A 26,649-nucleotide genomic window follows, 5' to 3' on the forward strand; every position below is an offset into this window, starting at 1 on the left:
CTCGTGTTCTATTGTTCTTTATCTTGCCCCTGCTGTTAGAGCATAGTATGTATGATGCTATATCACTCAGGGGCCATGCCATTGAGCATTATTGTCAAGGATAAAACTGCGTGGTCTCCCAGTTGTGATATGATTCAGCATCGACATGCTGGTGTAGAGACATTTTGAAATGTAGTGGACGAAAAAAAGGCAAACGCCACAGGCTCCGGCTCCAGCTCTCCCATCTTCATGAGCAAACCAACTGGCAAAAAAAAAAGGGGGTCCAGGGAGTGGTGAAAAAGCAAGAACGTAATTAAATTACACGCTTTGTTCTTTTTCTAACATAAAGAGGGGTTAAAAATGTCGTTAATTGGCGTACATCACTTGGTTTGCATTTCGTATTTTGTATACGATAAGTTAAGTCGAATATCACGTACTTGCTTGAGATCAGGAGAAGAACTTCTTCGCAGCGGCTTTAGCCTTGCGATCCTGCTCGGTAATGCTCTTCTTCACACGAGAGATCTCAGCAACGATTCCAGCATCGTTGGGCGCAAATTTGGCAGCAGTTTCTAGTTCCTTGAGAGCATCGTCCTCCTCCTTCAACCCAGCGAGGGCAATGGCTCGTCGGTAGTGAGCCTTTGCCCGGTCTGCATCCTTGGCTTTGGCAAAATCCGCCTGGTCAAGAGCGTATCCTGCCCAAGCTCGGCCGTCATTGAAGCGTTTCAGTTTGTTTGCAAGGAGGGCGGAGTTGGAGTGGAGAGCAAATCGGAGAGCCACCATCTGTGAGGCAAGCTCTGGTGGGTCGTTTTCAGCAGGTTCGGTGTACTCATTGAGGTAGCGCAGGCCCTTTTGATATTTCTCCAGGCCTAACTGCACATTGCCGGACTTGAAGGCAGTGTTGCCAAACTCCTTGAGTTCAGTGGCAATCTTGAAATACTCAGGGCCCGTGAACTCTTGGTTGTTATCTTCCGGATAATCTTCGTATTTGTCCCCAGTTGGGTCGACGGCACGCTTCGTAGCGGTTTCATATTCTTCGCCCGTGATTTCGCCACATGCAACAACTTTGACTTCCGAATGCGGCTTGTCATCTGGGCTAGTGGGGAGTTGTTCCACTCTGCGGACAAGACCCTTGCCGTTGATTACCTCTCCGAAGACGACGTGCTTTCCGTCAAGGTGAGGGGTTGGAACAGTGGTAACAAAGAACTGACTTCCATTGGTTCCGGGTCCAGAATTAGCCATTGAGAGTAGGAATGGACGGTTGTGCTTGAGTTCGAAGTTCTCGTCGTCGAATTTCTCGCCATAGATCGACTCTCCGCCGGTGCCGTTAAACTCAGTGAAGTCACCACCCTGGATCATAAACTGCTTGATAATTCGGTGGAAGATAGATCCTAGAATACGAGCAAGCTTAGAGATAGCTTCACTACAGCCCGGGGTGCCGAAGCAATAACGTTGGTATACGCACCCTTGTAACTCAATGGCTTTCCGGACTTGCCCTCTCCCTTTTCACCGGTGCAGAGGGCACGGAAGTTCTCTGCGGTCTTGGGGACAACTGTCTCTTGTCAGTTTTTTTTGCACTGTTTCTCTGAATAGACAGCTGGATGCTAACCATCGTTGAACTAGAGGCCACCAGTTAGTTATGAAGTCCCCTCGACGTCGAAAACCAAGCTCGGCAAGGGTTTGTGAAGCTTACCAGCTCAAAGACAACCCTTCCTTCTGGTATTCCACCAATCTCAATATCGAAATACACACGCGGGCGAACTCCTAGGGGCCAGTATCCGTTAGCAATATGCTCTGGGTGGTAATGGACTATCCTCTATGTAGCGTACCTGAAGTTTCAGCCATGGTTGCTCAGCTAAGCACAATTGCAACGAATAGGTCTGTCTATTTTTATAACTATCTTCTAGTACAGGGCAAGGTTCTGATATCAAATTTTAAATGAAGCCGGAAGTGAGCAAGTGAAGAGGCGAAGAAGAAAGCGAAAGTGGAAGCAAGAAGGAGAAGAAGAAGAAGCAAAGGAAGTTCAGGAACCTTCTACGCTTTCGCCGACCCGCGCGGGAGTCAAACAGTGCAAACACCCCCGCGCTAAGAACGGCCGTCTCAAGCCCTAAGCCCTGGTTCCGCTTTGGGAAAACGACCCGGATATCTGGTCTATTACCTATATACAGCAAACAGTTCTAAGATATGACAGACGATGAGATGTCTAACTAGCACTGGCACTGCTGCTGGCGCTGTCTCCCTTCTTTGCTGGGTTTGTGTCGATCTCAAGAGTGACCTAAACACCCTTAGTACCAGCATTATAGACGTATGGAGGGACAAAGGCAAAGGGGGATACAGATACATACCGGTCCATCGTTTACTAAACCTACCTCCATCATGGCCTGGAAGACTCCGTCTTTTACCCGATCTGCAGTGTACAGGTTCTGCACCCTGGAGTGAAAGTACTCATATAAATCTCGCGCCGTCTTTGGATCTGCTGCCTTGTGGAAGTCTGGCTTATTGCCTTTTTTCAAAGTAGCAAGCAGCGTGAATTGTGACACTGTTCGGCAAGTGAACATATGCATTAGTCTTGGAGAGGATAAACGAGGTGTCGATCTTGGTAACTATTCGATAAGATGAGTAAATGGATGTAACAGCGTACCGCAAAGGACCTCCCCCTGGATGTCTTGGACATTCTTCTTCCACTAAAGATCGGCAACGGAGGCTATATCAGCACTTCTATAATTATAGGTCCGATTTGGGGTGTACATCAAAGGAGGGTTGGTACATTTGCCCCAGTTTCATCGGGCCACATCTTCAGCTTCAACAACTTGGCCGCTAGGGTATCTGCATCATTCTGGGTATCATCTGGCCCAACAGCGGCAAACACCAGCACTCCACGGCCAATCGACGAAACAAGTTGCTTGTCAACAGTAACCGAGGCAGATGTCACCCTTTGTAAGATCGCTAGAGCAAATGGGTTGGGGGGTTATCGGAAGTAGTTAGTCAAGATGTGCTACACCGGCTGTGTTCCCAGGGCTGGACTTTGGTGAGGGGATAACGGCATGTCACACCTTTCATCTTTCTTGCCACGAGCGGAAATCCTAGGGGGAAAGTATCACGGCTATTTCATATTACATTTATGGAAGTGCTTATGTCTTTTTCTTGTCGTAAGTGTATGAACCATACCAGATTTATATAAGAAATTGCACCATTAGTCAGCGAAGATGCTCAGCCAGTTGATGAGTTGATGTACAGTGGGCAGTTACATGTGAGTCTCATAGGCGAGGCTCTTTACGGTCAATGGAGGACAGAAGAGGCTGCTCTATACGTGTCTCTAGATGTTCTAAAAGAAGGAGCCCCCACGCAAAATATTTTGAGACCAAAGGCCGAAAGAGGTATGAGGTACTCTGTTGTACTGTATAAACTTCGTATAAGCTCCGATACATCTGAGATACGGCAACTCATTCTCAGACAAATTCCAAATTCCGAGGTGGCACAGCCTGGGCTAGTATCTCAGAAAGTAGTCTGAGCAGTCGTTGTAGTCAATCTATCGGCCGTACTGGGATAACGCGTCATGTATAAACAAGGGAATCAATGCCCTACGGAAGACCGCATGGAACTATCTGCGGCTGCACTGTATCATTGATTTCTCGTATTTAGCATGGGGCGCACCGTATCAGGAAGGGAATTGCATATTGGACTGATTGCTTCTTATGAATCCGAGAGGGGATTTCTGTAGTTTGCCCGGCGGCTACCTGCTTGCATATTTGATTGCCTCCTTCACGTCCTTATGTCGATCTGTTAGCTGAGTATCCGTCTAAGCCACTGTAACTGTTGGGCACACGGTACACGGCAGTCACGGCATCTGAATCGCCTGGTAAGCCAGCCAAGTGCCGTCATAATGTTGTAGATGCTGTAGATGCTGTTGGACAAGTGGACGAGAGAAGAGAAAATGAAATGAAGCTGAAAATTACCTGGATGGAAGATCTCTTTCACGTGATCGGCACTTAGTTCTTCCGTTAGTTTCGGCTTCCCTAGGCTCTTGGCGTTATTTCTCTTGGCGCAGCTTCTTGATGGAAGATGAAGATGAAGATGAAGCAGTTCGAAAGTAACGGAAGAGCTTCTTGCATCTCACACCTTGCACCCACCATCTCGCTCAGCTGAATTCACACACAGCCGCACCATACCGGTCTACGCGAACCGGAGAGCATTGTCCCAGCATTACACCGAAGCTGCTCGATTTCGTGGCCGTTTCCCTCGCAACGAGTTGATCTCTGACGGCCTCATCCACACCCTGTACCACTCGTTTGCTGTCTGCACACACGCACACGCAGAACTACCTTGAGCTTCAAATAGAGTGCGCCTTAGAGCCAGGTTATGAAGACATCATCATGACTTCCCGAAAAACGCAGCAAGAGATTGACAAAACCTTCAAGAAGGTTTCTGAGGGCATACAGTCCTTCGAGGGCATATACGACAAGATCCGGAGCTCCAGCAATGCCGCCCAACGAGACAAGCTCGAGGACAATCTTAAACGAGAGATCAAGAAACTGCAACGATTTAGAGACCAGATCAAAACCTGGGCTGCCGGGAATGAGGTCAAGGACAAAAGCCCACTGCTGGAACAACGGCGAGCCATAGAAACAGTGCGCATTACACATTCCCCTTTCTTGCCCTTGTCAGCGTTAGGGTGATGGTACTGATACTCAGAATCTAGTGTATGGAACAATTCAAGGCCGTAGAGAAGGAGATGAAGACCAAGGCCTACTCGAAAGAGGGGCTTTCGGCTGCCGCGCGCCTGGATCCCAAGGAAAAAGAGAAAGCTGACACGTGTGATTTCCTCTCCTTAACGGTTGACATTCTACAGCAAAAGATAGAAGCCATGGAAGCGGAGGAGGAGTCCATACAAGCGTCAATGAAAAAGGGCAAGAAGGACCTCGCCAAATCGAACCGATTAGCGGATATTGAACGGTTATCGGAACGGCATAAATGGCATGTTGGGAAGCTGGAATTACTCTTACGATCCTTACAGAACGGCAATGTTGAAACACAACAAGTGCTCGATGCTCAAGAAGCGATCAAGTACTATGCTGAGGACGGTCACAACCCCGACTTTTGTGGAGAGGACGAGACTATCTACGATGACCTGCCGCTAGGTGACGAAGAAGTCCAATTCGGCATGAACAACGACAACGACCGAGTATCATCACAAGACACGCAATCAATACAGGAAGACGACGTAGAATCCCGGCAGCCCAGCAAGAGCAAGTCGGATTCAGTTCCTGCACGACGGCCATCGACGCAGATGAAATCCCCTCTACCCGTCCTTGCCACGCTTCACCTCAATGGCCCTTCGTCATCGTCAACAAGTTCGATGAAGCCTGCACCCCCTCCGGCACGATTACCCGGAGAGACTCTCAAATATGCCTCTGCCGCTGCCGCCGCCGCCGCCAGTGACAAGGCAGGTGTTGGAATCGCACCTCTCCCACCACCGCCTGGCGCAAGCCCCGCCGTATCAGCAGCACAGCTTGCCTCCAAGACGTCATCAACAGCATCACCTATGGTCCAGCCTGCACAGCCGGTGCAGGTACAACGGCTCATGTCCTCTGCCGGCAGCGCGGACGAGTCAGGGAGTCAATCAAAGTCACCTACATTAAGTCCGAGCGTGACTGCAGCCAGCAGGCCGGGAACGATGCCTCCGACACCCGCAATGTCGAAAATAGAAACGTCCGCAACAACCCCCTCTGGAACCGCATCGGGCTCTAATAAGGACCGTACAGTGACGAATGGCCAAGGAAAGGGGAAGAGTAGAGAAGAGCCAGCCCCTGAAGAATCAGTATATCACCTTCCCCCCGGCCTCCAAGATCTCATTCACTCCTTCGAGGTGACGAAGTCGAGGCCGACGGCTCCCCAGTCAACGTCTGTACAACGATTATTGGTAGCCTCACATAGTACATGCCCAGAGCCAGGAGATGCGGAGAAACCCCGTCATTACAAGCCTCAGACACCATACACAACGCCACTTTATTACCCTCAGGAGACATTACCCATCTTCGACGATCCACGACTATACGAGACTGGTAGAATAGATACAGACACGCTGTTCTATCTCTTCTACTACCGTCAGTCCACGTATCAGCAGTACCTGGCCGCCAAGGCCCTTAAGAACCAAAGTTGGCGCTTCCACAAGCTGTACCAGACTTGGTTCCAGCGCCACGAGGAACCAAAGAACATCACCGAGGAATATGAACAGGGCACTTATCGGTTCTTCGACTATGAAAGCACCTGGTAGGTCATACGCGTTCCCCATTCTTTGTCTTTGTTGTTGTGTACCCAGTTTCGGCACCTGGCTCCCAGTTACCAGTCCCACGGCAGACGTCAGACAGCATATACTAATAATATCGTGACTGATAATAGGATGAATCGACGAAAAGGTGATTTCAAATTTGTCTACAAGTATCTTGAAGATGATCTGTAAAAAACTACAGTTGCATGGCCCGCTGTCAGCGTCAGCTAAAATACAATGACAAGTTGATTCTGTCGAAGTACAAATGCACATTCCTCCATGGAGTACTACTACCCTGCCTCTCCCTAATCTACTTCTGCTCCATCAGTCCTGCTTTTGGTCCTCTATATTCCTAATCCTCTCGCACTCACATAACCACGACCTACTTACCTCACTCTCTTCCCCAACTTCATGTTTTTCTCTTCTTTTTAGCTTCTTGTTTTCTATTTGTTGGATGAAAGGCAATGGGGAATGAGTCAGTGAAATGATAGGCAATTCTTTAGTTACCTGGGACTGGAACCGGGCTGGGAGGGAGTTTATTCACCTGTTTGATTCTTGATTCTTGTCTGTCTTCTTCTTTCCCGGTGTCATGTCATTTTAATTTGTTAACTACGTCTGCTGAGTCTCTTCGATAGTGTATTTGGCGCAAACCGGCAATCTTTGCCTCTCTTTTACCCCTTCTGACTTTCTTTCTTTCGCTTCTCCGGCCTCTTTCCCTGGTCTCCGTCTTTACTTGGCCAATACTTCAATTCCCTCGCAACAGGGCCATCTGACCTGCAGAACAACCCCCGGTCCTCTTCGTGTTTTCTGGTCTCCGCTTCTTCTCGAATACTTCTCTTGTGGGGGTTCCAGCGCAGCCAGAGTCATGATTAGCACCAGGGAGGCAGTGCTAGTGTGATGTACTCCATAACTTAAGTAAATGCTGGGGTACTGAGGAAGATACGGGTCATCGGCAAAAGCTGAGGCTGTCTCCAAGGAGAACTTCGTTTTCTTACCCGCTAAAACGAAATCAAGGCGGGAGAGTCCTTCGAGACTTTTCTGGCCTCCAGGTACAGTGCTTAGTTACCCTTACGGAATTTACCCTCATGTCAGTTGGCATGCAAGGGTCTTGAGGCAGTGCTAGAGAAAGAGTAACAAGTAGCCAACTACTGAGTTGACCTCGCCAAAAATAAAATAATACAGACAAGAAGCCTTATTCGCTTCTTGGAGTCTCATGATCCAGTCCTAGATGGCAACGTGTGTTTATTGCACTGGTTGGCCGAGTTGGTCGCCCTGTTTACTGGTTATTGGTTTGAAACCGTCACTCTGTGAAATTAATAATGAGTGATCGGGTTGGGCATCAAGAAAGCAGGGCAGCAAAAGGAAGAGGATAAAGAGCCGACTGTTCCACGAGAAAGCAGTAACTGATTAGACGGGTGTAGAGAAGAGAAGAGACATGTTAAATAACTTATAAGACCGCTGATGCCAGCAAGTCTCTTCTCGTTCCTAATGTTTCATGTCTGATGTCTGCCATCTCTTACTGTGTATCAACCAGCTCTATTGGTTGCTTTGATAGCCTTTGGACTGCCGCGTAAAAAAAGTGAAAAAGAAAAACAATTAACTGGACCGAAAAGCTATTATTATTGGGAGACGGGCTGCTCTGGTTGATTCCCCCTGATGAGATGGATGCCTTGACGCCCTCCTTACGTTTTGGTTTTGGGTGCTTCGTGTAGAGGCCTGCCTGCCTGATACCTGGAAGTCGTTTTGCATGTGCGAGCCAACGAGCGTTTGCACGCCGGAGACGGAGATGGTTGCAAAGGCTGTGCCAGTAGAAGCAGCACGAAGGAGTCTGTATGGTCTCGAGTTCTCTCTTTTCTCTATCTATCAACTTTGATTCTCGAGATGGGTCGGTCAGCCAGTCACTCCGTCTGTCAGTCCGTCAGTCCTGTTATCCCAAGCGAGGCCGAAAGCTGGAGTCCGCCTCGCCCTACCCTGCCACGCCAGGCTGGTCTGCGGCATTTTCTGTTCATCGACGAAGCTAGGGGTCCTTTACCCTTTACACTGCCAACAGAAGACGAGACGCAGGCTGGAAGCGAGTGGGAGAAGGATGGGCGATGCTGGTCGCCCTGAGGATGATGTTGATGATGCCTGACGTTGGACGTTGAAGAAGCAGAAGCAGAAGAAGCAGAGACCAAAGGGGGAAGGTCGCTTAGATAAGCAGGATGGTGCTTCGGTCTTTGCCAAAAGAGGAAAACGACGACGACGAAGATGAAGATGGAGGCAACGACAGCAACGCCGGGGACTCGTTGACACAGCAGAGACGGGGGCAGCAGAGACAAGACAGCAGAGACAGATGACGGTGGTGGTGGTGACAAGGGCAAATTCGCGAGACCGAGGCGGCCGTGTTTGAAATGCCTGCACGGCCACGTACCTGGCGAGACGGAAGACACTCCAAGTAGGTGACGCTGGTGACGGCAACGATGCTTGATGCTTGATAGCGAACGCTGCACAGCATCTGCCCGACGCCTGGATGGTACGCCGTATACACCTCACACTCTGATTACGCTCTGTAACCATGTAAATAACCACCAGCCGTACCAGAATATACTCCGTGCTTGGCTAACCAAGTCGACAGGTCGCACGATTTAGTTACAAGTTACACGGGTAACAACTCTATTGCAGGGTTATTATTAAACAGCAAGCCCGTTATTGATTGACTGGTCAAGGAACATTCTCCAGCCAGTCAGAGCTGAAGGAGGGTTGAGTGGCAGGGGATCCTCGTCCCGTTTCTTTTTCCTGCCTGTCGACATGGCCTAAACGGCCCTAAAAAAGGAACAGCAGTCTGTCTTGTGGGGCAACGAGAGGAAGAAGAGCCAAAACGACCACAACATCTTGCATCCACCCGGTCTGCCACTCATCCTTTGCGCTCGCAAACAATCGCTGTGATGGAGGGGGAAATATCCCTCATCTTCAGGCTCCATTGTCGGCCCGCCCCGTCATTGATGTTTACGAAAGCTCTTCTTCACCGCAATAAGAGTCCGTATCAGGTGAATTTCATGGGCTAGTTGGCCTGGCTTAGTTACCGGAATGAGGCGAAGGGGGAGATGGATGGGAGGGCTGAGCAGCTGGTCGGTCTCTCTTACATACACACTCACACGCACACGCACACACACCATCCCATCCTCTCCTATCTCGATGGCCAGTCGACCTCCGTGGAGTTATCTCTCCCGTCTACGCCAGCCCTTTGCCAATGCGAACATGATCTCCATATCTTCCTCCTCCTTTCTTATCACTGCATATGTTCGTTTGTAAAACCACCCAAAGTCTCTCTAAAGTCTCCTCCGCCTTGCCCGCTGTGGGACTCAAAGTCACTCCTGTGACCCCTCCGGCTATTCTACGTCTCTCCCTCTGATGTCTGGTTTCCGGCGCCGATTGCCGGTCGAAGCGGGCACTGGCTGTACCGCCATTCCTTTGTTTAAGAGGCTGCTCTTATTACTTCATACTCAGCTCGGCTGCCTTCTCCTGCTGCCGTTGCTATTTGGCTTATCCCCAATCGGTACCGAGCTGGTATTCGCTTACGGCCAAATACCATCTTTGCTTCACTTCTTCGTCGTTATCTATCAAATCCCTTTCCTCTTTGGTCTCCGCCCCTCCTCCCAACGTCATTTCCTCTCTCGTACTGCTACAGAGAGGCTGTGTTCCCATAACTCTCCCTTCCACGTGCAAAGTGTGCTCCTTTTTTTCGTTATTTTATTTTATTTTCGTTTTTATTTTCGTGTTTTGATATTCTCATTTTTTTTTTTTTCAAAACAGAGGAACACTTGCCATCCACTCATATAATCGTGCCACCTTGGACCAGCGAGTTATCTGGCCGACCAATCTACTGGGTGTTTTCCAAGCGCATGGGGGCAGCATAACCGCAAGCTTCACTCTTTGCACTTGTTTCAATCAAACCCATCTTCCCCTCGTCGTTTACCCCTCGAGCCAGCTCGTTAACACGCTGAGGCTGTGAAACACTTGATGGGCATCATTATTCTTGTCTTGCATTCTTGCTTAGGTTATCTAAGGATCTACAACTCCCTGCACTCACTCCCTCTTCAACCTTCCCTTGTCACGTGTGGTCGTAAAGGCTGCCACTTCTTGTGTTAAGTGAAGCTCGCCTCCTTTTCTCACTAGTACCTGAAGGGTTATATAATATCCTCAGTGACCCCCCTCTCTTCATCCCCATTCCCATCTACGTTCACCATACAACTTCAAAGATATCACATATAATATTCTTGAAGCTTTCTTTTGCTCTAACTCATTACTATCCTGTCTACGGCTTGACCTTGACACACCAACTGTCTGTCCCAACCTTCACTACGCAGACAATGTCTATCCCTCACCGTCAAAGGAAGCCTACCTACCAACCTTCCAGCCGTGGAGAAACCCCAGATAATAATACCTACACTACTTCAAGCTGGCCACAGCCAGGTTATCTCTCTCCTTTGGCTCCTCCTATGACCTACTCCAGCTCGACAGACAGCAATCTATCCATATCCACATCATACAGCTCAGCATCTACACTCTACAACAACATGCAGCCATGCCACTCACCAAAGAGCTCCCACGAGTATGACTCTACCTACGATTACGAGCCACGTAGCTCGACGCAGGGTCGGTCTGAAAGTTTCTCCACTTCGTCCAATCATGGTTACGTCTTTGATAGCCAGACCATGGCTGCCCTTCCCTCCAGTCCCAAGTCAACGGCTGCAGAAAGGTACGTAGCAACCCCAACCCCACACTGCCCTCATCAACCACTTTACCCTTGAAACACGCAAACTAACCCATGCTGCCACCAATTTAGATCCACCCAGAGATTTATCTGCCTCTACAAGAACTGTGAAGGCTCGTTCAGCCGGGTTGCTGACTTAAGCCGACATCAAAAATCAATCCACTTCCCGACGAAAACGGATTGTCCTAAATCAGGCTGCAACCGCAAGGGTTTCTACGGTTTCACTCGCGAAGACCATCTTATTGAGCATCTTCGTCAGTACCATAGAGAACAGCTGGCCAAGCGCACCTCCAACAGGTCCAGGCGTGATGATGCCAACAGCTAAGCTCAACTGGCCGTCACCAACCTGCCCCCTGTTGCTCTTCCTTCTTCCCCTTCCTTTCGAAGATGCAGAGAGATTAATTTCTTTTCTTTTTCTTTTTTTATTTCATTTCATTACATCCCCTTGATAATTCGGATTGTCCCAGCCATGATCTAGCAAGCATGTGCATTGCCTTGCCTTCGGGTTCTTCTTTTTGAGCTGGTACTCATCTACAGATGAACTGACTTTATTTGTTTACTTCCCTTTTTTCTTCACATTCTGTTTCCGTTGAATGTTCGAGTGGGACTTTTCTCCCTCGAACATTGTACTTTATTCTTCTTTGACTTTGTTTCGGTGTCTCTACAGTCTACCCAGGACAATGGCGTTGTATGGACACAAACACTTTTTTTCTCTCTCCTATTTCCTTGCACACGCACTGATAATGAAGGTAATGCCCTCGATTTCTTTACTTCCTTTTTCTTTTTCCTCACACTGTACATGATTACTTTCCTCTTTTTTACTTTCTCCTTTTTTATGAGAATGTTTACGAGCATTTATCTTCTCGTTTTTCTTCGGCTTCTCCAGTACGCTTCTGTTCTGTTTACTTTCGATGTATATCATTGTCAAACTGTTTCTTTTCCTTTCCTTTCTCGCAACTTTGCTTGAGAATACCTACCGTTTTTGACAATACCAAGCCTCGAATCCGTGAACCTATTCTGCCTACGTTCACTCCCAGTGTCTCGCTCTAGCTTTTTTTTCCTCTGTTCTTTATTTTCACTCCTTTCGATCCGGTCATTTCTACATTACTCTCGGTTGGCTAGCATTTTATTTGGACAGGGCAGTGTACAACAGGGATGGCGGGGCTCACAGAGGCTGGCTGGTCAACTGGTTTGTCAGACAGACGGTTGGATTAGACGGAAGGGATGGGCTCACGGGACTGGCAGGGCAAAACAAAAAAAGAAAAAGAAAAGAAAAACCAACGAAGCAACAGAAAAATACAAAACAGCCAACTAACCAACTGTTATGAGAGCACAGGCTCATGGTTTCACTTAACTACTGGAGCATTTAGCGTTACGGCCCCTGATGAATTTCTTTTGTTCCCTTTCGGGTCGGTTTTTTGAATCTACTTGTTACGATTTGGGCGATTAGTCTGTAGAGTCAGGTTTAACTATCAAATACTCTCGGTTATCAGCTACCTTTATTTCCCTCCTTATATGTTCCTTTTAAAGTAGTCCGTCCGTACGGAGTACCTTCTAACAGACCTAGAAGATAGAAGAAATAAGGTTTGGTTTAAGATTTAAACTATTTAACTTTCGGGAGATGAGGGTCCCTGACCCATCACAAGTGTTATTCCTCACATTATCGTACAAGGGAGAGTATGTAGAAGTCAGAACCTTGAGATCAGAGTACAGGGGGAGGAGAGTTGTCACTATCATCCTTGAATATCCAAGATTTCCAAAACAGCTTTCCAAGTTGCTCTTCAGCGTTGGTATATATCTGTACCCGAAACCGGTGTGCCATATCAGAAGCATGTTCAAAATCATCTGGATGCGTGCCGCCTTCTCGATCCCAATATTCTCTTGAATATTCAAAAGTATCTCTTCACATTCCCTCCACTCGGCAGCATCATTTAGTATTGTCTTTTCATCCTTAGGGAAAAAAGAGATCGGGCATGGGTCGGATATAATTCCATCCCAGATTTTGGTGAGCCCAACTAGAGCTGCTTTGAGGTTTATCAGGTCAGCATCCCATGGGTAGCCGGCATGAGAGATAAGGTACTGTATCATCCAAATGCCAGGCAAACGCAGTGCCCGCAGGTGCAAACCATTCTCAAGTCCGGTAGCAGCATAGTAATATAAGTTGGCCTTTTCCAAATGGAGCTTTATATCTACCTTCATTCTGTCCACCTCATTCAGCTCCTCGTAGTTTTCGGGAGAAGTTGGTTCTCTTAAAGACTGGACTTGGGAAATATTGTGTTCACAAAAGGCGGGGTAGCCTGCTTGTATGAAAAGTGGAAGAATAGATGCGTCCTGCCAGTCAATTACTCCTTCTATCTTGTTTGTTCCAGGGCTAAGAAGGATGTTAGGGAAGCTCAGATCCGGATGACGCAGTATTGGGGTTGCCATCTCACACTGGCGTGAGACCAAAAACAGGGCGACCTGTAGATACTTAGATAGTAGTGAGGTATGTTCCCCAGGGCCAATGTTTTCTTTAGTTGGTAGGAGGAAGGCTCTCCTTGGCCTTGGTTTCCCATAACTCGATGTCCTCGCAAGTTCTCGACGAGCAGGAGCAGCAACGCAGTCTGCAAGACTAGTCCCTATATGCTTAATATTGGATCGTGGAGTGAGCTTCTAACCTCACGAAGTTGCTAGTTAGGTAGTTAACTAACCTTTGGTCCCACAGGGGAGCGTCAAGATAAACAAGCATGCTCAGTTCTGATTATTTCTCCAAGACTTGGCTTCTTAATCTCTTCTCTTAACTAACTAATTGTCCAGGTTAGCCTGGGGTCTTTTCGACAATCTCATTTAGCCTACTAGAATATCATAACTAAAATCTAGCAATGAACTTCTCTTGCGACTCTTTAAATTTGAATTCAGGTTCACTCTATATGCGTTGGCGGTACTTCATTTTCTCCTTTTCCACAATTTCCGGGCCCATAGGGTTGACAAGTTCCGGGAAAGATTCTATTCCCTCCACTGGTTTGCTTCCACTTTAAATGCCGTAAAATTACCTCTAGTTGAGCGACCGTGGCCGTAGGAAGTCCGGGCTCCTATAGAATTCTTTGCACGTCCTCATGTTGGATCCTTTCCAGGTTACGGTATGTCAAGATTGCTTTCACACAGAGAATCGCAGGCCTGTTATATTCGGAAACCAGAAGGTAGCCTTTTCTTTCTCTGGCTGGCCCGGCTATTGGCCTCTCCCTTGGGGCGTAATGAACCGTGGGATTCTTCTGGGCTCAATTTCGCGTCGAACTTAACAACAGTGAAAGTTTCAAGGGGCGAGCCAATTGCCTTCTCCCTTTTTTGTATGGCGGAGTTGAGTCGGTGTGTCCCTAGGATCGTTCGCATTATCGAAAGCTGGCCCTGTAGGAGTGAGTGGGCTGTGCTCACTATCGACCAGCGTAGAATTCCGCAAGCTTTTGGTAGACATACTGAAGAGTACCTTCCAGCAACGTAATTTGCATTTCAATCATCCCTAATATCTCATTTAGCCCATCATATACCGCATCTAAATAGTTGATATCCCGAGATGCCTCCCGGAAAGATGTAAACATCACACCTCTTGGTTATATAGTTAAAACGGGTAGGTATAAACGACCTAAGGAAAGGGCCAACTAAGTACACCAACTAGCTGCAACCTGCTCTAATATCATCGAGCTTCTTTTGCTCTAATCTGGTTTGAGCCCTCATTGGTGGATGCGATATCAGATGGTCAGTCTCTAAGAGATAGAGCAGACCACTGACCAGATGTAGACTTCCTGTAACTAAGGCTTGCATGCCATCGCTGAGATCTCCGATCCGCCTAGCTCGATGCAAGGTTTCCTCAATTGTACGTTCGCACGATACTGTTGCAGTTGGATCAAATGTTCTCCAAAACTCGGCATAACTTTCTTGTTTTTCTTGAGAGAAGCGCTTGGTTAAATTTCGGTCTGAGGAATAAGTTAGCTTTTTATAATATGTCACTAGTTAACGTATGAATACCAATCCTGGGTGGGCCATCTCGCATTTCATCATACGAGCTTATAATAACATGTTGTACTTGAATATCTTTATCAAGTAGAGACTTCGCAATACTACGTAGAAGAGCTATACCATCTCGATGTGAAAAATGGCTGAAAACCAGAATCCGCGTAGGAGGGAGAATGCTGAAGGAGAGTTAACGTATAAACCCTATCCTTCAGATCGGGCATACTCACTCCTGGAGTTCCCTGGCTCTCTCCGCGAACCACTCTACCGCGTAACATAAACTTGACTCAGTGTGCGCACCATCAAGGAACCACTGATAATTTTGATCGTTGATTTGCTGATATCGCCCTGGCCAATAAAAGTTCTCAATACCAGAAACGATATCATTATCAACGCAGCTTTGCTCTAGAGGTAGCGTCGCAGATAACCAAGCGCGAAGTACTGCAAGAGCCAAAGAACAATTAAATCTTTGCACCTTTGGCTTCAGAGCTACCGCGCTAGCCGGAATATCACTATCAAGGCCAATAAACTTAAGTGCCACTCCTTTTTCAGCAGCTCGCTGCTGGAGGACCGTTGCAACTGCTTGTTCCTGAAGAGTAGAAAGTGCAACACTTCCCGGTTTAAATATTCCCGCTTTGTGCCACGCAATATCCTCGATCGTTGGTCCAAGTAAGTTACGGTGATCTATTGAGATTGATGTAATAGCCGTTACAGTTGGTGCGCTAATAATATTTGTTGCATCAAATTCCCCACCAAGATGGGTTTCGTAGATCGCCACATCAACACCTTCCTTAATGAAGACATGAAAAGAGAGAAGGGCCAGAAGCTGGAGATATCGGGGGATATCTAGAGTGTCTGTTACCTCGCTAGGTAGTTTATCCCAGATCTCGAAGAACCTGAAGGTGAAAAGTTCTTGCGATATTGGCTCGTTATTAATACAAATCCTCTCGCGTATATTTCCTATGTGTGGCGATGTGTATAGCCCAATCTTTCGTGGATATCCGGTGTTATTTCTATGCTCTTTGAGGAACGACGCGACAAATGCACAGGTACTCCCTTTCCCTTTCGTTCCTGCAATATGAATGGCATTTAGGCGATTCAGATCTTCAACCTATCTCCTTTTAGCAAAGCTGGGGAAAAGAGTTGTATAAACGTACCGAGTGTCCGAGAAGCTTCAGCCATTTCACCATATCATCCGAGCCCCGCATGTCATCTAAGTTAGACTTCGCGCGTGCTCGTCGGCTATTTAAGCAGCGGACAGCTTCCTATATTCACTTAGTATATAGTACACACTTTTTTCTAACGGTGCTCACCTCGTATCTCTCCATTTTTGCTGATCTTCGAATTGATGACTTTTTTACAAGCGGTTGGCGCCTATAGTTGTATATTTGAAGTGTTGGGAATTGCCAATAAATAAAGATGTTAAAGTAATATGCCCCACCAGGGGTCACGTGCTATCTGCGATGGCGAAGTTTATTGATATTCAAGGTACGAAGTAAAACATTAGCATGCATTCGTTAAGCCCCGCAAAAAATACGTCCTACGTCCTGGTATGAAATGTTGGTTGTTCTGGTTTTTATCCAGTGGTCCAGGGATACAAAGTCCTGTAGCGCGACTGAGTATCCATGCACTACGGAGTAGCCACGATACGTGATAATAGGGCTCTCGAAAAAGAAAATGAGAGTGGGGCTAGCGGGCATTTTAGCTCCGCTTTGTCGGTTGAGGCTCAAGCACGGGAAGCCCTGCCAAGCCCTATCCTCCTAGTATTCTTAGTTTTGATGATTATACGGAGTACTGACGGAGTATCGAAGAAAAATCTATCAACTTGCTATTTAACACAATCCTTCTATTATATGTCCTATGCCTAACTATTGCATTGGCAAGGCGATGTTTGACGCTGTTAAGCTCAGGAATGAGAAGGATGAAGAGCCAATAAATTATTAGGCTGAGCATGGGTGTGAATAAAGGCAGAAAGGCGTCCAAAGTTCAGGAGCGGTGAGCTTTCTTATAGAATATTGTCTTGGCAAGATATACAATATCAACTTGTGAATGTAACGCCTTAGCTAGGACTTTTTTTTTAGTTTACTAGACTAGGCCGAAATCTCCCCGGGCCAGACCCCGTTGTGCTACAACAGATATTAGCTTAGTAAACAACTGACACACTTGTGTCAGTTGTTTACTAAGCACATGCAGCACAATGTGTAGTCTTTGGCGCTCCGCTACCCCTCTACGGCGTCGTTGCTAAATCGCGGTTAGTAGTCATTAATATAGGTAACTAACATGTCGTTAACAGAGACTCCACCTGTTAGAACGACTGGTATTAAGTCGTTAGGCGGCAGCCTAGATTTCCACGACATAGATTGGTGTTGAGGCAGACTCGCACTATGATCTATAGATACTTCGTGAATTTTGAAGGCCTAGTTGAGATTAGTAACAGCCCTATATATTAAGTAGAAGAGGAAGGAAATACATACATCAAATGAGGCGACAATCCTGACAGTGTAACCGACGGGCCATTCAATCTGAGCAAATACCAGGTCATCCGAGTCGAGGGTAGATCCGTGCCAATGCTCTTCCCAGAAGGTGTTCTTTACTTGTAAAGCTATAAAACCCTCGCTATCTGATACCAGTCGCAGGCCACTGAGTTGCTTTGGCGATATTGCTATTACTAATTCACCTTTATACCCAAACATATTCAACTCCGATCTGAAGCCGCATAGATAACTGCGGTCCAGGACGTGGTTAAAGCTGAACCACAATTTGGACGTAGGATAAATATTAAAACTGCGTTCCTCCAAAACTTTTGACCTCCACTGAGAGAGCCGAATACGACGCCCTGAGGGGTTTACCCCTATACCAAGGAGAGGCTGATTCATCTTTATATTCGACATTATCTCAAATCCTACTATAGTTATAAATATTGAATATAGAGCCTGCGCGATAGTGAAGAGTCCAAAGGATTCACTGGATTTTCCTAGACGCTTCCTCCCTTGAGCCTCTGAGGAAGGATGACCCATAAGCAAGGTATTTTCTTCCAAGGCCAAACCATACTCTAGTATCAGGTCGCACCCCCAGATACTTCCTCTAGATGATATATATCCTGGTAGCCCAAATTTCGGTATATCATCTGAATAATCTCATGTGGAAGGGTAGATCCGGCAAAAGTGCTATTTATGCGGCTAAGTGAGAAGTTCTCTAAGTTCTCTACCGGATTAGAGCCAACACCTCCCCCCATCTCATCAGGGATCCCAGGGCTGTCCGGAAATTGTATAACGGTAAGAAAAGGCGCCATATCTTGAAGAAGACGGCAGAATTTATTAAGCCATCCAGCATTTACCACCTTGGCTCCAAGAGCCTTTGACACGACCAACCAACAGAGGGCATGTGTTAAATGGTTGACGCCTGGTGGTATAGTTGTTGTCGACGGGGCAACGAGCGAGCTTGTTGTACCCTTTGCGCTATCCTCAAGTTGGAGAAGCTGGAACGATGCCCTCGGTGACGGTAAAGTGCTCCAGCGGTTTAAGGTTTTACCGACTCCGGAAGACGCGCTGGGTGGGTGGGTCGAGATCTCCATCGAAATATTAAAATCAGAGCAAGAATGTCTCCACGGCCAGCCTAGGCGTTGCAAGCCGCGAAATCGGTCTCGCCAACCTTTGATATACCCCCGAGAGAACGGTCATATGCCGAGAGGATCTCTACCATTTGGCCAAAAGGACGCGAGATCGCTTACACCTCCATCCCCAACGCCATATAACATTGGCAGATTATTTCACCCATGGAAACTAGCATGGAGGAGCTTGAAAGGCGGTTAAAAGAGGCCGAGGCCAGAGCTGAGGAAGCAGAGGACAGAGCTGAGGAAGAAGCGCGATTTCGACGAGAAGCAGAGCGACTTCGACGAGAAGCAGAGGACAGAGCTGATGGAGAAGAGCGATTTCGACAAACGCTAGAGGGCAAAATTAACCCGGCCACCTTCGAGTCCTTTATTCAATCATGCCACGAACTCTTTGCTGTACCGCTTAGCATCCAGCCAAAGCATAAAAGCACAAAAGGCTCGATTACCAGTCCTGCCGGCCGCTGCTGTCCGACAACCCTTCGCAAGTGGGCGGACTTTCCCCGTCTACGCGACGAGCTCTTTGAGAAAGTGTTATCTCTCTTCCATCCGAGTGATTCCCCCCCTGCTGGAGCGTTCTTGTCCAGCGAGGGTGTCAAGGCTGTTGGTAACCTTGTTTCCCGTCGATCTCTGGGCAGCGAGCTCGACTTTATGAGCTACGAGCGATTTGCCGTTGAAGAACATATTTCCTCTATTCTGCAAGAATTACTGAAGCTTGATACTAAAACAAAACTTCCATTTCTGGGATCGGGTGTCTCATTTGAAAATCACGCGAATACCCTGAGTGACACGCCTGAGCCGAGACAGCAAACAGGTCGAAGGCCTTGATCTGATCAATTATGCGTATCTAGAAAAGATGGCGAAGCCGAGACACTGCTTTATATTATTGAATATAAAGCCAGTCATAAACTTCGGCCTGCGAACTTAAAGGTTGGCTACGACCTTCGAAATTTTAGGAAGACGTCGTGCAGGCTCACGAAATTCCCATCGATGAGGAGGAGAAAGCTATTTATAACTTAAGGCAGCTTAGCGGTGCTGCGATCACACAAACCTTCGACTATATGATCAGAGAGGGGGTTGAATACGGGTATTTGACAACCGGCGAGGCATTTGTATTCCTTCACATAAAGGAAGATGACCCGAGTACTCTATATTACCACTTCTCCGAACCCGTCGAAGACGTTAAAGTCAAGAATGGCAAGACCTTTCCGTATTCCTACACAGCAATTTCATCAGTCCTCGCCCTATGTCTCCTCGCCTTGGATTCAGAAGTAAGGGACCAAAGGTGGCGGTCACTTGCAATATCTCAACTTCACACATGGGCTGTTGATATAGAATACCTCCTAGAAAAGATGCCCCCAGAGGAACGGCGCCGAACACTATCGGCATCAAGCTATATCCCATCGAGCCCACTGTCCAGCCCTATTCAGGAGGACCAGTCTCGACCATCCCGTCGATTACGGCACAGTTGTGCAGACCCGGATGACACAGTTAATAATCCGTTGTCAGATAGCTCCGAAGAGGATGAGGATGACCCTAGCAACCGCACCTCACACGTCCCGCCAGGGAAAGACTTTGCTGTGGTCATACCCGCACCACGTCCGCCTCCGTCGAAATGGCAGCAGCAGTCGCAGGAGGAGCGTAAGCGTAAGCGGGAGCCCGATCGTCGCTATTGTACGCAGAAATGCCTAGTTGGCTTAGGTAGTTAATGGTAGCGTGTTAGATCAATCCTGTCCTAACGTCGCTCTCCATCAGCAGATGAGCCATGATGGCACTCATCCAATTTCTAAAGCAAAAGTCGCAATACTACTAGACAGCCAGTTAAACGATGACCCGGACAATGGGTGCTGGCCTTTGATGAAGCTTCACGGCGCACGAGGTATTCTCTTCAAGATGACACTGGCCCATTATGGCTATACATTTGTGGGGAAAGGGACAATCAAGGGTCTGGTCAGTTACCTCCAGCATGAGGCTAAGGCGTATGATGCTCTTAGCACGCTTCAAGGAAGTCTTATTCCTGTTTGTCTCGGAAGCGTTAATTTAAACGAACCATACATCACGACTGGTTTGGACTATATTGTCCATTATCTACTCCTCTCCTGGGCAGGGGATGACTTAGACAGTATACCGGGTCGTGACGTTGACTTTTACCGTGAGGCAAGAAAGCTTCAAAAGGAACTGGGTCGGTACGGCGTGGTCCACGGAGACATTCGCCCTGCCAATATTACGTGGAATTCGGAGCTATCCCGGGCGATGTTGATCGACTTCGACCAAGCACGACTAAAGCGGAAAAGACCCGCTATTCATAGCCATTCTGTTAAGCGGGCGCTGCGAAACATTGTTCACTAGATCTATTCACCGTAGAGTATTCCAGATAGGCTCTCCTGGGTGCTATTGGTTTAACCCCGTTGTTCGTTATCGACTCGCCTGATATCGCGCTCTATCATTTACCTTCTCTTATACGAGATCTTAACCCGACTATATTTATTAGGTTACGCGCCTAATCATTGTTACTCATTATTTGAGAACCCAAAGGCAATCAGTTTGAGTCTCGCATTACAGTCCATATTCTCCTAAGCCCCGTGAGCAGCGTCCTTATTTAACTGGTTATGCTATCATTGAGGGTAACCTTTAACTAAGGGAGCAGTTGCCATTCGTCCCAGTAAGCTGAAGGGCCGCGTGTACCAAATTTGGTAGCATCAGTCTACGCAACAACAAATAGCCTTAGCTTTAACCACGATGGGGAAGAATACCCCTGGGAGACCCATATCATATTTATCAGAGTCCTAGCCATGAACTTCAGGCCGGCAAGGCTCCAAGGGACGGTGAGCTTTCCTATGTAACCACACATTTTCTAAGGAGGGGGCGAGGGGCATGATGCCGTTGGCAACCTCCCTAACAGGGGGGAAATGCCCCCAGATTGCGCGTCGCCTCTTGACCTCAGTTGACTGTTCTCTGCATATGCAGGAGACAAGTAACTTATTACCTTGAGTAAATATGGCTCCCCGTATTTACAGTAGATGCTTGGCGATATTGTTAACAATTTCGCCAAGTCATAACTAACTAGCTAGCCACGGAAGCCGACAGGATCCTCAGTATATGGAGTACTCCGTATACTAGGAATTCAAAGCTAAATATCTTCTTCTCAATACGCACTAGCTATGTTATCAGGTCTACCATCTTAGCCTTTATAAGAGAAAGCTATATTGAGCCAAGGGAGTTTGCCATCGGCATATATTTAGCTACTACTGAATTGTCTGGCGTCAAAAAGTGGGCAAGGACTCAAGGAACCGGGATGTGTAGGACGTCATGAAGAAACCGCATGGTTGCGGCTTCGAGGGCGGTGGTAAGCCAGGGAGGGGAGGGCCACCGATGGAAGTCGGGATGCGGGCGACGACTTCACTGCCATCGCCCATGGTCAAGGGGAAGACTTTGTTGAACCTGACGTAACGCTCCCGCAGCCGGGCCCCTCCATTGCAGCCAGAGAAACACAACGAGAATCCGAGACTACCATAACTAACTACCTAGTTAACCAAGCAGCGTAAAAGGGACAACCTACATCCACCTTCTGGGTGTGTCGCGCAAGAAAGACGGTGAGTATGCGACGGCTGACACCGAGGCTGCTCTGGTCGTTGTGCTGGGGCGAGGTAGGGAGGTAGTTATCGTCATCGCGTCTAGGTTTCTAAAGCAAAAGTACGGGGGAGTTATCTAAGTTGAGTTCCAGGAGTTCCAGGAGTTCCGGCCATGCAAAGCATTGCACTTGACCGCAGACCCCCAGTTGCCACGGGATAATGACCCCTCACTCCCTTGAATGAAGTGCAGAAGATCCGCTAGGCCAAGATGAGAACGTTAAGGTTGTCGCAGTTGTCGAACGGTGTCGCAGTTGCCGCACGCCACTTAACCAGTTAACTGAGCACAAGCTAAGCTGAATACGGGCAAGCGTTGACTTTATCACGCATGTTTCCCTTGCAGGCTGCCTTCTCCGCCAAGGGGGGGGTGGAGAACAACGCGAGAAGTTAATTAATGGCTGTTGGGGTTGAGGCTGTTGGTACAAAATAGTAGAGTGATTTGATGGCATTTGTCCAGTCCGACTAAGTCAGCACTCTACAGAATGTAGTTACAGCAGAGAGAAGATGTAGTAGCTATAAAGTCGGTTGTCTCCCTCCTCTTCTAGCGATGATGGAGAGGCCATTCATTCCACTTTCCACTGTGTGCATTTGCGACAACAGCTCAGCCATCCTCCAGCATGTCCTCTTATATAGACCTTATCCGCCTGAATGGTATCTTCCCTCCCTTCCTCCCCCTTTCCTCCCGCTACCTCTTCTCTTGTCTCCCAGGCGGTAGACGATGTCTGACCGGTAGTTGCGCTGTAGGGACCTTCATGCCAGGCCCAGTCTCCAAACCACCTCCACGCTTGAAGCAGAGTGGCCGTGATACTCCTTCCATGTCTTCCACCCGTGCGCAGGCCGGCAGTCTTCGCGACGACGCCTACCCTCACGACGGCAACACCACCGCCACCAAACAAGACAGCACCACGTGCAAATACAATAACGACAAAGATATAGCTCAGGACTTGCAGGGCATAGGCTCCTGGATGGATGACCACTCACTTCAATGAGCATAGCATATCCCCTTTTTTTTCTGCCTATGATGCGTCCGCTGCTATGACAATGTCAATGTCAACCCATGCATATTACCAGAATGTAGCTAGACGAACCCAAGATGAAGAAAAAGTGAAACTTACCTGATGTCTTCTTACTGTCCAACACCTCGCCCATATCGACAAACTGAGTAAAGATCTCGCCACCTGCCCTCCCTTTCCCATCAAAGACTACCCCTTCGCCACGTAACAGCTTCGTCTTCTCCACCGCATAAGATCCCCCGTTGCCCCAGCTACCCTTGTACCCGCCAATGGTGCGGTTTGATGCCAGAACGCGATGGCAGGGCACCTCGGGCGCAAAGGGGTTGGTCTTCATCGCGTTACCTATTGCCCGTGCAGAGGAAGAGAGGTGGGCGGATAGTACAGCGTAGGTCGTCCATTGGCCCTTGGGTACCGAGAGCAGGGTTCGATAGACCCGTCGTCTGTAAGGCGTCAGAGACGGGTGTGATGAGATGCGCTCCAGCTGCTTGCGGAAGAAGTCTGGGTCTGCATCTTCCATCTCTGTAGACGGCTGTTGCGGTATCTTAGTAGCTAACGAGAGCGTAGTCTGTTTCTGCTTCTGCTTCTTCAAGGTCACGGGAGACGATCCCGACAGCTTCCGCTTGGGCCTTGTTCTTGTAGTAGTGGTCATAGTCCACGGTAGCCTTATATCAACTGTATGTGTGTCTCAACGGGGTATGTATATATCGATGGATCCTTTTGTCACTCCCTCTGTAGATGTAAAAAATGCTTGGGATTCCCGGGGTGTTCGTCCTTTTTAAAGCTGCGTCGTCTTCGTCGCGTCGCGATTTGTAAGATTGTCGTGGTTGTAGCCAATCAGAAACCACCTTCAAAAATGAGCCATCACGTGTCCACGTGACTTAAAGTGCAATGACTAAGCTTTAGCCAGGATTGTACCTGACTAAACAGGAATAGCTCAGCTCCTGATGACTAATGAGCTTGGCGTTCCAGGTCCGTCCCAAAGGGGAAACTCAGACGTTCTTCGTCTTCTCTGCACATTAAGAAGAAAACGCGAAGATACAACCAAGCGTAGAGAGACACGCAGTAGTTTTTGATATCTGATGCCTTCTCCGTGATGCCGAAAGGGTCAAGGATGTCAACACCCCCAATGGACACTGTTGACGCATTAATCATGCCGTTGCACCACCTGGATCAGCCCTTGACTTCCCGTTAAATGGTCTGACATCATTCTCTGGCTCACTTCCCCACATCGTACCAGATGCTTTCACGAAACCTGCAAAGCCGAGCCGCCGCATATCCGTGAGATCATGACTGCCGCGAGTTCTGGCGGATCCCACTAATAAGTACGGGATGATGGCAAAATCCAAGGTGGACGGACATGTATATCTATATACATACTTATATCCCCTCGAGTTCCCACCCCATCTTTCACTTCATCGTGAATTATTTGGCTTGTGCCTCGTGGTATTAGACGAATAACTACCATATAAGCCACAATGACACAACGGATTCACCGGTGGAACATCACCCACCGGCTCGAGAAGCGCTCGCTGCTGATTGCAATCAACGCCGTGGCTGGCCTGTCCATCTTCTTCTTCGGCTATGACCAGGGTATGATGGGAGGTGTGAACAACGCCAAACACTACATCGAACTCATGGGCTTTGGGCATACAGAGGCCGTCAACGGATCGAAGAACAGTCCCGTCATCACCGACAGCTTGCTGCAGGGAGGAATCGTGTCTGTGTATTACCTCGGTACCTTGGTGGGCGCACTTGCTGGTGGAATGGTGGGCGATCGGATAGGGCGCATCAGGTCCATTGCCTTGGGCGCCGTCTGGGGAGTCATTGGAGCGGCTCTGCAGTGCTCTGCGCAAAACCACGTTTGGATGATTGTCGGTACGTCCTGTAACTTGTGTCTTGTGTATCTTCTTGATAAAAAGTTTCTAACGCTAACTCCGGCATAATGTAGCCCGATTGGTAAACGGGGTAGGCACCGGTATACTGAATGCAATAGTTCCAGTGTGGGCGACGGAGACGGCAGAGCATAAGTCTCGCGGTCAGTTCATTGCAATCGAGTTCACTCTCAATATCTTCGGCGTTGTCGTGGCCTACTGGCTTGAATTGTATGGTTAACCTTGACGTACCTCTTTCTTCCTTTTCAAGGCTTACTCAGTACTAACACTCTTTGTTAGTGGCCTTGCATTCGTTGATGATGGCGCGACTGCTTTCCGCTGGCGTTTCCCAATTGCCTTCCAGATTCTACCTCTTCTTCTGCTATTTGGCATTGTCTGGCTCTTTCCCGAGTCTCCCAGATGGTTAGTCAAGACAGGCCGTGATGAAGAGGCCCGCTACATCTTGAGTAGACTCCGTGGCAGTGAAACGGAAGAGGATATCGCACGTGCCAATGCAGAGTTTAACGATATCAAGCAAGTTGCCGCACTTGAGGAGACATACAGCACCTCTTACTTGTCGATGTTTACCGGCCGTGGGTCAGGAAAACTGCATATTGGACGGCGCGTTCATCTAGTTGTCTGGTTGCAGATCATGCAGGAATGGGTTGGTATTGCTGGAGTTACCATCTGTATGTCTGCCCCAGATATTTTCAGCATCCATTCGGTAATGACTAACAAGGACAAGATGCTCCTACCATCTTCAGGATTGCGGGTTTCGACGACATAAAGAGTCAGTGGATCAGTGGTTTAAACAATATATTCTACATGGTGTGTTACATCCTTACTCTAAAATAGAGTATAATAATACTGACCAGATGTATACTAGTTTGCAACGTTAATCTGCGTCTTCACGCTTGACCGGATCGGCCGCCGCTGGACTCTGTACTGGGGCTCAGTCGGCCAGGGAATCGCCATGTTCCTTGCTGGCGGGTTCTCCCGCGTAGGTCTGGATGCTACCGCAGCTGGAGACGAGGCCAAAGCCGCTTCGTACGGTGCCGCAGCAGCATCAATGATCTTCATATTCACCTCCGTGTTCGGCGCCACCTGGCTTACCGTTCCATGGCTGTATCCTGCAGAGATCTTCCCACTTGCGGTCCGAGCCAGAGGAAACGCATGGGGTGTAGTAGGCTGGAGTGTCGGCAACGGATGGCTAGTATGTGCATTTCCTTCCACGCTCTCTGGTTAATTAGGCTCAACTAACTAACTTGATATTAGACTCTGCTTTGCCCTGTGATGTTCGACGCAATTGGGGAGAAGACGCTGTATATCTTTGCAATCAGCAACGCCATAACGATCCCCATGGTATGGGCGCTGTATCCAGAGTCCAACCAGCGTACACTGGAGGACATGGATCTTCTTTTTGCTGCCAACACGCCCTGGACGTGGGATGCTGAGCGCACCTTTGCTGAGCTCAAGGCTCAGAATATGCCTCCTGAGATTAAGCCATCTGTATAGAGTATCCCTTGTCCATAGACCATGTAT

At 48.2% G+C, this 26,649-nt stretch overlaps 11 protein-coding genes across 11 annotated transcripts; 5 read left to right on the forward strand and 6 right to left on the reverse strand.

Moving 5' to 3' along the window:
- Window positions 1-426: 426 nt before the first annotated feature.
- Window positions 427-1,821, reverse strand: MGYG_05724 (hypothetical protein; the record flags this gene model as incomplete). The annotated part of the gene is made up of 5 exons (XM_003173088.1): window positions 427-1,367; window positions 1,442-1,510; window positions 1,586-1,595; window positions 1,670-1,740; window positions 1,806-1,821. 5 exons carry the CDS (start codon window positions 1,819-1,821, stop codon window positions 427-429), a joined length of 1,107 nt encoding a protein of 368 aa, XP_003173136.1.
- Window positions 1,822-2,179: 358 nt separating this feature from the next.
- MGYG_05725 (D-tyrosyl-tRNA(Tyr) deacylase) lies at window positions 2,180-3,036 on the reverse strand (the record flags this gene model as incomplete). The annotated part of the gene is made up of 5 exons (XM_003173089.1): window positions 2,180-2,251; window positions 2,322-2,515; window positions 2,618-2,660; window positions 2,744-2,922; window positions 3,030-3,036. The coding sequence occupies 5 exons, from the start codon at window positions 3,034-3,036 to the stop codon at window positions 2,180-2,182; spliced, it is 495 nt and encodes a 164-aa protein (XP_003173137.1).
- Window positions 3,037-4,349: 1,313 nt separating this feature from the next.
- MGYG_05726 (CCR4-NOT transcription complex subunit 3) lies at window positions 4,350-6,436 on the forward strand (the record flags this gene model as incomplete). Its single annotated transcript, XM_003173090.1, has 3 exons — window positions 4,350-4,604; window positions 4,676-6,246; window positions 6,376-6,436. The coding sequence occupies 3 exons, from the start codon at window positions 4,350-4,352 to the stop codon at window positions 6,434-6,436; spliced, it is 1,887 nt and encodes a 628-aa protein (XP_003173138.1).
- A 4,157-nt stretch (window positions 6,437-10,593) lies between these two features.
- Window positions 10,594-11,322, forward strand: MGYG_05727 (hypothetical protein; the record flags this gene model as incomplete). The annotated part of the gene is made up of 2 exons (XM_003173091.1): window positions 10,594-10,982; window positions 11,070-11,322. 2 exons carry the CDS (start codon window positions 10,594-10,596, stop codon window positions 11,320-11,322), a joined length of 642 nt encoding a protein of 213 aa, XP_003173139.1.
- A 1,021-nt stretch (window positions 11,323-12,343) lies between these two features.
- MGYG_05728 (phosphotransferase enzyme family protein) lies at window positions 12,344-13,725 on the reverse strand (the record flags this gene model as incomplete). Its single annotated transcript, XM_003173092.1, has 3 exons — window positions 12,344-12,421; window positions 12,657-13,608; window positions 13,688-13,725. 3 exons carry the CDS (start codon window positions 13,723-13,725, stop codon window positions 12,344-12,346), a joined length of 1,068 nt encoding a protein of 355 aa, XP_003173140.1.
- A 920-nt stretch (window positions 13,726-14,645) lies between these two features.
- On the reverse strand, window positions 14,646-16,312 carry MGYG_05729 (folylpolyglutamate synthase; the record flags this gene model as incomplete). The annotated part of the gene is made up of 5 exons (XM_003173093.1): window positions 14,646-14,947; window positions 15,000-15,163; window positions 15,215-16,095; window positions 16,142-16,249; window positions 16,298-16,312. The coding sequence occupies 5 exons, from the start codon at window positions 16,310-16,312 to the stop codon at window positions 14,646-14,648; spliced, it is 1,470 nt and encodes a 489-aa protein (XP_003173141.1).
- Window positions 16,313-17,203: 891 nt separating this feature from the next.
- On the reverse strand, window positions 17,204-17,875 carry MGYG_05730 (hypothetical protein; the record flags this gene model as incomplete). The annotated part of the gene is made up of 3 exons (XM_003173094.1): window positions 17,204-17,225; window positions 17,265-17,401; window positions 17,459-17,875. 3 exons carry the CDS (start codon window positions 17,873-17,875, stop codon window positions 17,204-17,206), a joined length of 576 nt encoding a protein of 191 aa, XP_003173142.1.
- An 884-nt stretch (window positions 17,876-18,759) lies between these two features.
- On the forward strand, window positions 18,760-20,943 carry MGYG_05731 (hypothetical protein; the record flags this gene model as incomplete). Its single annotated transcript, XM_003173095.1, has 4 exons — window positions 18,760-19,408; window positions 19,451-19,524; window positions 19,551-20,268; window positions 20,318-20,943. 4 exons carry the CDS (start codon window positions 18,760-18,762, stop codon window positions 20,941-20,943), a joined length of 2,067 nt encoding a protein of 688 aa, XP_003173143.1.
- Window positions 20,944-22,840: 1,897 nt separating this feature from the next.
- Window positions 22,841-23,212, forward strand: MGYG_05732 (hypothetical protein; the record flags this gene model as incomplete). The annotated part of the gene is made up of 2 exons (XM_003173096.1): window positions 22,841-22,874; window positions 22,968-23,212. 2 exons carry the CDS (start codon window positions 22,841-22,843, stop codon window positions 23,210-23,212), a joined length of 279 nt encoding a protein of 92 aa, XP_003173144.1.
- Window positions 23,213-23,239: 27 nt separating this feature from the next.
- On the reverse strand, window positions 23,240-23,885 carry MGYG_05733 (6-O-methylguanine DNA methyltransferase; the record flags this gene model as incomplete). Its single annotated transcript, XM_003173097.1, has 2 exons — window positions 23,240-23,256; window positions 23,339-23,885. The coding sequence occupies 2 exons, from the start codon at window positions 23,883-23,885 to the stop codon at window positions 23,240-23,242; spliced, it is 564 nt and encodes a 187-aa protein (XP_003173145.1).
- An 826-nt stretch (window positions 23,886-24,711) lies between these two features.
- Window positions 24,712-26,622, forward strand: MGYG_05734 (sugar transporter STL1; the record flags this gene model as incomplete). Its single annotated transcript, XM_003173098.1, has 6 exons — window positions 24,712-25,111; window positions 25,236-25,338; window positions 25,408-25,796; window positions 25,853-25,935; window positions 25,994-26,320; window positions 26,383-26,622. 6 exons carry the CDS (start codon window positions 24,712-24,714, stop codon window positions 26,620-26,622), a joined length of 1,542 nt encoding a protein of 513 aa, XP_003173146.1.
- Window positions 26,623-26,649: the final 27 nt, after the last annotated feature.

Source organism: Nannizzia gypsea, genomic scaffold (assembly GCF_000150975.2).
Source record: "Nannizzia gypsea CBS 118893 supercont1.4 genomic scaffold, whole genome shotgun sequence".
Taxonomy (NCBI): Eukaryota; Fungi; Ascomycota; class Eurotiomycetes; order Onygenales; family Arthrodermataceae; genus Nannizzia; species Nannizzia gypsea.